Raw genomic sequence first — 9191 nt, forward strand, 5'->3', positions numbered from 1 at the left:
TAGTTTATTCAATTTCCTACCCAAATTCTACGCTTATTTGCTAGATATGCTCATCTCTACTACTATAAAGCGAGCACCAAAAACAATTATCAAAATATGAATTTCCGAATATACCCCTTTGTAGTCTTATACTCACATACAAGACAGTAGTATAATTACGTAAAACCACAAATGCTTACCAATGTTTTTTGTCAAAAATATCCCTTGGGGTAAATAGAATTACGTAAAAACTTAAATAAAATTATGCAAAACCATGCAATGAAAACACGTGCATCGCACATGTACGAGACTAGTTTCTTCGAAGATAGTGAAAAGGTAAAAATAGACTCATAGTTTCAATCTAGAGTGTGATAACAATCTTTCAGCGGCAGCGACAGTTGGTAATTCCAGCAAAATGTTATGTTTTCATTTTTTGGACACACACACACAATGATTTAATCAAACACTGTTACACAGATCATAAGCATTTTCCAGTTTGTGGCAAATGGGATTTGTATGATTGCCTGATGCTCAGGGAACCGAGGGCGGTGGATATGTTGCATGGTAGGGCTTATATGTTTAACATCATAAAAAATGATCCAATTTTGGCCATTCAATCTCAATCATCTTAAATGAGCTGTTCTTCTGAGCTTTTTCTTCTCACATGTTCATCAACAAAAATAGTATGAAAGTGGATATAAATTTTTCTCTAAGAAAATGATATAAATCTGTGTATAATTGTGTGAGCAAAACTCAGATGCTTTATCGAGAAGACGAACATTTTGGCGATCAAACAGTGTCTTTTTTTCAACCACATTGACAAACATGCATCTTTTTTTCTCCATCTCTCTAATCTCCGGTGAGAAAAACCGCTGCAAAAGGGGCACCTGTGTGCCCTATTATTTGTTCAGTACAAAAATAAGCAATTATTGGGTTGATACAAAAGTGAAGTTGCGCGAAGACAACCCGAGCTTACATTATCGAGTAAAAGAGCTTTGGACACAACCAACCCATTCCCACACTTGAAAAGTTCATGTGTAAAAGTTCTGCCGGAGAGTTTGTAAGGTTGTTTCCTTAAAATGGTTAAAGCAAATTGAGGAGCAGGAATAATCTTAGTCTCCCATGGAGGGCAAAATTTACCATTGATGGCATCCATCCTTGTGTCTTTCTTTAATGTTTTATGCAAGAATTTTACCAATGATTAAAATCTTAACAGCTGCAACATGATATTACTTTCTTCTACTTGATTAAAATCTGAAAATAACCCTTCATAAACATAAAAAAAATAAAATAACGGAAATATCTGTCGGCATAAGAAAGAAGCAAACGTTATTGCGCATTCCCTACGTCTCATTCTCAGACAAAGCATTCATCATACCCGTGATTGTGCCCCTTATAATTCTCTGATGAATTTGGTAACAAGATAACAAGATATGACTGATACCACACCTTGCCTAACCCATTTATCCACAAACAAGGAAAAAAACAACCAGAGTGCTCCAAAATTGAGCAATGCAGACATTCCCATATGATTTCTGTTTTAGTGGAAGAGACTAATCCCAAACAGAATGTATTATGCCTATGAGGCTATGACCAACAGACATGAATAGCCTTATTAACCAGTTCCATGGATTTGAGCTAAGCAATTTGAATAACCTGAGTAAATTTACAGCATTAACTGTTAGTTACATTTCCATGAAACTTACATATATCACTTATATGCAATAATGAAGGTTGAATGTCCTGATTCTATGGTATTATATCTCCTGCGTACCTTCGTCTATCGTCTACTATGAACATGAAATAACCATGTCAGGTGTCTGAAGCTTAGTGTGATAAGCAGAGGCTGAAGCCTAACCTTCTTCCCTCTGGTCCCAAACTATGTGCTCATCTGGCTATTGTCCCAAAATGAATATGTGAGAGCAAAAAGAACTTCGTCCTCCTCACTCCATGATTTTACATCTCCTAATGAACTTGTTTGAACAATTTACATGTCTCTTCCACAAGCCTCGTACCTCTGGAGACCCGATCTCAAGCCATGGCTTTGCTGGGCCACTGAAATGTATAACTGCAGCAGCTTCCACTATCTCTAAAGGAACTTGTGGGAAGCGATGACCTAGCCCGGCCACATGCCACAACGGATCAATAGGATGCACATGACCCTCAAATGCAATCAAGCCAGGTGGTTTTACACCTGGAGACCACAAACTCAACCCAGATTGCTGGCTCTGAATCACAAACAAGATTTTAGCATCATGACAACAGACAAGGATAAAATGCATACATACATGATAGAGAAATTCAATTGTATCAAGAATCAATGTTCCAGAATAGAACATTCATTTCAGAGATGCTACCCTAATTAGTACTATCACATGCAATCACGAGATGCTACTAAAACATTTGTCTACCAGTGTACTAACTCTTATCACGTCCAAAAAAAAAGTGTACTAACTCTTAAAGACATAAAGCGAATCCAAATAGAAAACCTCAGGTTATATCATTTTGAATAAGATCAGTTCCTTATGATGACCATATGAATAAAATTCCTGCTCCTGATAGTTACAAAACTTCCGATTTTTTTAATAATATTAATAATATGTGGCCATATGCCTCTTTAACAAATGAGAACTTAGAAGCTAATAATTACCAAGATACATGAAGATGAAACCATCTAGCAAATCCTTGAAAAGAGCATGTGACTAACTTCCAAGCAGTTTCCATATTACTGGATCATATTAGAAAGTACTTACAAGTTTAAGCCATTGATGGTAAGTCTCTGTTATATTGGTCCTTCTCCAAGCTTCAAGGTCAAATACATTCACACCATACAGCCACACACAACGATCATGAACAAAGTTGGATGAAATGATAGGGTGTGAAAAATTGAAGTAATCCTTGTATTTTCTTCCTGGGCAGCAGTTTTCACCACACCATGAATTGACAACAGCACCAACAACATTTCCACTGAGATCCAATTTCCATAAAGACGATATGTCATGCTGTACTACAACATCATCCTCCAAGAACACTATCTTGTTGAGATCTGGAAACAGCTGTGTGGTCAATGAAATTAGATAATATCATTACAAACTTACATACAACACCATCCATCCCATCAGGGAAATATCTGAAGGCAATAAAGGATTACCTCAGGGATATAAACTCGAAGAAGGTTCATGAGGGAAAGGCTGCTGGGACTCAAAGCTTCTAGGTATCTTTTATGTTCTTCATCAAATTCAAAGTCATGCTCTTTCAAACTTTTGTAATAATGTCTCCAGATAGAGCGGTGGATCTCTAACATATCTTTGACCGCAACATTTACTTCCCGAGACCAGTCGTACTGGTGTAACCCTTTAACTTCCACCACTGCTGATTTAATAGAATTAGTTGCAAACCACGCATGCATTGGGGTGTAAGTCTTCTTGTCAGTGACTATGTGGAAAATTAATTTTTCAGGATTGGCTGAATTTTGGACTGTAGAAGAGACAACAACAGAAGCTGCGAGGACGTTATCTGTTAGGAGAACAAGATGGTGAAAGGAGGGATCAGAGAGCTGAGAAACATATTCAGGTGATGGTAAACGAGATCGAGCCATTGCATTTACTGCATATTCTTCAGCTAACTTGAGGCAAAGACAATGTACGCCCCTGGGCACACCATGTGAAGCTAAATGCCAATAAATCGACTCCCGCTGCCTGGCTGACTGAACCTTGTGTTCCATCTTTGATAGCTACACATTACCCAAAGATATAAGAATATGTACAAAAGGGTATACACACAGAAGTGTCTGTATTGTGTAAAAATAGATTCTTTAAATAGTTTCAACACAAAATCTCAGTCTTATTCCTAAGGCTTGGTTCTACTAAATTCTAGCTTGGGCCTAATGAAGTAAAGAACTGGCATCATTTCCGACTAGATAGCAAACCAAAACAACAATCTACTTGGATTTGACAACGAATCTCATTAACCGAATACTCATGATACCTCAGTTCGTTTACCTTCGATTTCGCTATATATCAGTCTCACACTGTCTGTGATGATTTTCTGAAGAGCACGTAATGATATTTTTTTACCACAGAATGCAAGTTCTCAACTTTTCATTTGAATTTAACTCTGAGTCAAATTTCGACCATGGACAAATTCTATTTACCTAACTGATTGAAGCTAGAAACAAGTGGACAAAAATTGGCCAGCAACTCAGTCAAGTCACTTTACCAGCTTTAATAGTCCAGTGGTCCAAAAATTCGGCAATCCCAAGTAAAGGTAGCCTCTTCCATATCAGGAGCGAGGAAGTGAAGTTCCTCTAAAAAGGTTGCTCAGCTAATTTTCAGATTCTGGAATATAAACAATACCACACCGAATAAATTGGCCATAGATAATGATGGCACAGCTCCATGCACTGCCTGCAGAAAATGACCCCTTGGTGGGAATGCATAGTATGACTACAAATGTCTTAATATGGCCATTTGGTTGTATATAAGCTAAGAATTTTGAGCGATTGTTAACATAAGCAGATGAAGCTCATAATGGTCAGGAGAGCTGAGCATACTAAATAAAACCAAGATGGGTAGTTGGAATTGATTTAAGTCCATGACCAAAACTTGCCGACTCCATGTGGTTGGACTAGACCATGGCATCAGCCTACCAAGTAATAATGATGGAAAATGAAGCAAAACAAACCGCTACAAGTAAAAAAAAATGAAATGTATAGACTAGTGAGAGTGAGTGCAATGTACCATAGCTTTTGTTCGGAATGCGAATGCCTTGATGTCTTGCTGTTTTAACGTCATTTCCTGGACAAGCTGGTTGAACGACTCTATCCCACCTCCTCCCTCATTATCATCAATGTTACCATCCTTTGCTTCTAGTAGTGCTCTTGTCAATTCCTCCCTGAGCTTTTAATCCATCACCCACGTTAAAAAAACAAAACACATTAGGCTGATTCCTCCCATCATTTATAAGGTCATGTAGATAAACCCAAAAGAGTATTTCCCATTGTGTGCATATTCTGAGTGCTTCTCCCACTCCCAGCTAAAGGAAGCTTTCCATAACACAAATACAATTGTGGAAATAGAATTTTGCTGGCAAAAATTATTTTGTATTTATTATTTTTCATTTTTCTACATAATTCAAAGGATCAAGTGGCTGAAAATGGGCAACTGGCCACGTGTCCACGAAAGCAACTGGGGAGTAGTGATGGTGATACACTATAAATATAAATACAAACCGACAGTTCCCAAAATGCGTTTATCCATTGACTCCACTATGGAGTTTTCCTACTACTATGCAACAACTCTATAATCATCCAGCATTACGATGATTATTTGTTCCAGAAAATAAGTTAATATAATTTGGTGTTATAGTCCCTAATTATGCTATTTTATGGCTTCAATAAAGGTGGCCAAAAATGGCGTTATGCATTTTCACAAGTAAAAGGAACACTTACAAGAGATGCATCACTGCCGCCGAAGAACCTCCATCCTGTACAATCTGCACTCACCAAAACCAAAACTAAATATTAAAAAAATTGAGATATTTTCAAGTTATTCAAAGAGAAATTTAAAAAGCTAATTCTGAAATGAACGCCGGTTTCAATTTCCGATTGTTCCAGAAATCAAGGTAAAAAATTCGAGACGAAGCAACAACGTAAAAAATGAAATGTACAGCTCCGCCAATCGCGGCATTACCAAATCTCACTAATTACCGGATTCAGGTAAAAAAACATTTACCAGGCGACGAAGAACAGGCGGAGGAGGATTCGAGAACAATGAAGGCGATCCTGACGAAAAGAAACGGCAAAAGGAGCGCGAGGAAGAGGACGAGCGGCAAAAGCGACCTGCCGGAGAATCTCCTCGCCGGCGCCGGAGATCCTTTCCCGTTGCCGGCGCCGGCGTTGGATATCGTTAACCTCTTTATCCCCGTGGTGGAGATGTAGAACCTCATCATGCGCCGGAACGCGACGAACTCATCACCGGCGGCTTCATCATCGATCAATGCTATGAGTTTCCGGCGATCGACGATCGGAGAGGGAGTAATGGACGGCGAGATCGAAAGAAAGAGCGAGATCGGAAATGGAGATAGGGGAGAGGTCACGGGCTCGATGAAGAAGAAGAAGAAGAGAGCAGAGTAGTACTAGAGTAGAAGAGTAGCCTCAACTCTCTCTTTTTATTCGGTTTTAATAATTATTTTATTTTATTTTAAATAAATAATTTGGGGGAATAAAAATAAAAATAATGATTAGGGAGAAAAAGCCAAAACCAAAGCCGCGTTGAAAGCCGCGGGAAATAGATGGGGGAATTTTTATGAGGAGGTGTGACGCAATAAAATAGAAAGGTAAAAGGTAATTCTGCCCTTGGATTAGGGGTTAAATAACGGATCTGGCCACTAATCTCACCGACAAATTAAGAGGGAGAGTCACACCACCTACACACGCGCCTTTTCTTTGGGTTTTCCCTCGCTTTCTTTCTTGTCGGGGCCCACCCGGGGTGGTGATCTGTCGCTGATGACTTTCTATTTGTGCCGACAATGGGTATGCTTACGCCAAATTTTTTTATTATTCTCTCCGATTTTTTTTATATAGGTTGTTTTAAGAGTTTTTACAAAAATTAAGAAACAATTATAATGTCAATTCCACGTAGTATTAGAGAAAGTGGTTCATTTCCACGTGGAGAGTACAGTGTGGCGGAAGTATCTATAGGATTGGTAGCTATACAGTTATTATTAGTTCGTTGAGTGGTTACGTATGGATGGATCGAGACACAAAATCAAGATGTAAAATTCCGGGGTGCTAAATATACTATTTTGGAGGGTATTGATTGGGAATAATAATAACGTATCCGGGCTTGGTAAAGATCTCGTCATTTATTAGGATGTTCACCTATATAAATTCTTGTTAAAATTGATGAGACTTGTGACAATACATTTCTGATGACGATGATGTGGGTACTCGATACTGTAGGTGAAAGCGCGCCGGAAGATTACATCGATCCCTTTCGGTTCTTCCTTCTCTGCTTGAAGGGGCAATACATGCAGGAGTTCTGAGTAGACAGCTTTGACTGCATTGGTTAGCTAGTTAGGTCTGATCCAATAAATCAAACCTCTTCAATTACCACCCCTGATCGAGTCACCGTACTTATTACAAATTATGGTTGCGAAGAAAAAGACGACGTCATGTGCTGTCACAATTCCGAAATTATCACTCGAAATTAAAGTCATTAAAATTTTTTTAAAACAATCTCAAATATATTAAAATCATCTTATAGTCACAGTGTATCGTAATTGAGTTCATAATACATCTCAGTCGATTTGATTATTACAAAACCAGTTTATAATTCAAGTATTATAACAAATAGCAATGTAAAATCCTCTCAATCCTCACCACAAATAGAAATAATAAACTTCGAAAATCTTCAGAGTACTCTTTCAATTCTGCTAATCCACACATGCATAACTATCTCATACACCATCGAAGTGCACCAGGATTGTAAACACAAACCCGGTAAGCTTTGCAGCTTGCAGCTCGTATGAGTAAACCAACAATATAACACACATAGTATACAAAAGAAAATACATATGACATTTAAATATAAATGCACTCATAAGACACAGGATGAACCATCTGAATGTCTAATAATATCTGAAAATATGTGTACACATGAGACATTAAGTAACCCATCTATTTACCCAAATTACATTCATAATACGGGTATTCATGAGACCCATGTACTCATATGTTAACCCTCATGCAGTACGCCGTCAGATACTAGGCAACCCATATGTTACCCAATATCACAAAAATATGGGTACTCATGAGACCCATGCAACCCATCTTTTACCCCTCATGTAGTACTCCGGAAGACAGACTAGAGCTCTAACTGAATCGTAACTGTCACCCGGCCAAGGCTTGGTTCTGATACTGCCAACACGTCTGAAGATAGAAAAACGTTTTAATAAGATTCAAAGTTAAAACCACGTACAATAACAATCCACACATGTTATTGTACAACAACTAAACGACTCTTGCTTAAATAAAACAAATATAGTTGCCATAGTAAAACTCATTTGGAAATAAGAACGTGACAGTTTATAATATAGCAACTCATATATATGTATCATATTTACCATTTATACACATACACAACCCACTATATCATATACATGTCATAGTTCGATATTTTAAATAAAACGTAAATGTGAGTCACCGCCAAGGGTAGACTCGTCATAGTGAGATTTACTCACCCTTATTTTCCTGAGCGTAATTTCCACAATACCGAAAGCAAATACATGTCATAGTTGTATAATAAACTAGTTAGGAACGTTACGTAAAACCTCAGATGCCGAAACATCACAACTGTTTACTGTTCAGCAAAATACGATTTTTGCGCAATCATTGTTCATGTAATTACTATTCATCAAATTACTATTCATAAATTACTTTTACAATTACTGCTCATAAATTACTTTTACATTTTACTATGCAGAAATTACTTTTACAGTTTACTGTACATAAATTACTTTTTACAAAATTACTGTTCACGCGCCGCCGCACGTGACGGCACATGGGGCTCACGCGCCCCCTCCGGCAGTCGCACGTGGCGCTCACACGCCACCCACAATAGCAGCGCGTCGGGCTACGCTCCGACTAAACCGGCGCGCGTGACCTCACACGCAGCCCTCAAAACTCCCACATTTCACTTTCTACGCCGGCCCTGGTCGTTAACCGGTCCCCCGCTACCATCTGCTACTCCCACGCGCCGCCACAGACGGCGGCACGCGCTCCACCACCACCTCCGACCAAAACTCCACAAAACAACAAACATCAAACATGAAAAGTGAAGAGCATGAGGAGGAGGTCACAACCATACCTTCAATTCGCCCTACACCGACTGGAAACCGCTGGAATCGCCGCCGCAAGATTTCGGATTGAGATTTGAAGATCAGAGCAGTTGCAGCTCGATTCGAGCCTCACCGCCGGTGGAATCGTGTCGAGGAGGAGGAGGGAGGACTCGCAGTCGTGACACTGAGCTCCTGCGACGCTGGCGACGTCAAAATTGACGGAGCCGACGCTGTGCTTCATCGGCGCTACTAGAGTTTCGCTTGGGGTGCGTCACCGTCACCACTGATCGACGCGCCGTGGCCGTGCGATTCCAACGACACCGGCGGTGTCTTGCACGGTGGCTTGTAGAGGGAATTTTCTAGAGAGAGAGGAG

At 39.3% G+C, this 9191-nt stretch overlaps 1 protein-coding gene across 1 annotated transcript; it reads right to left on the reverse strand.

Annotated features, from left to right (window-relative positions):
- Window positions 1–1506: 1506 nt before the first annotated feature.
- On the reverse strand, window positions 1507–6074 carry LOC126801126 (probable galacturonosyltransferase 15). Its single transcript, XM_050528592.1, has 6 exons — window positions 5712–6074; window positions 5429–5472; window positions 4719–4877; window positions 3131–3712; window positions 2733–3035; window positions 1507–2207 (listed from the first exon to the last, which is right to left on the reverse strand). Exons 1-6 carry the CDS (start codon window positions 5926–5928, stop codon window positions 1923–1925), a joined length of 1590 nt encoding a protein of 529 aa, XP_050384549.1. The 5' UTR covers window positions 5929–6074; the 3' UTR covers window positions 1507–1922.
- Window positions 6075–9191: the final 3117 nt, after the last annotated feature.

Source organism: Argentina anserina, chromosome 6 (genome assembly GCF_933775445.1).
Source record: "Argentina anserina chromosome 6, drPotAnse1.1, whole genome shotgun sequence".
Lineage (NCBI taxonomy): Eukaryota > Viridiplantae > Streptophyta > Magnoliopsida > Rosales > Rosaceae > Argentina > Argentina anserina.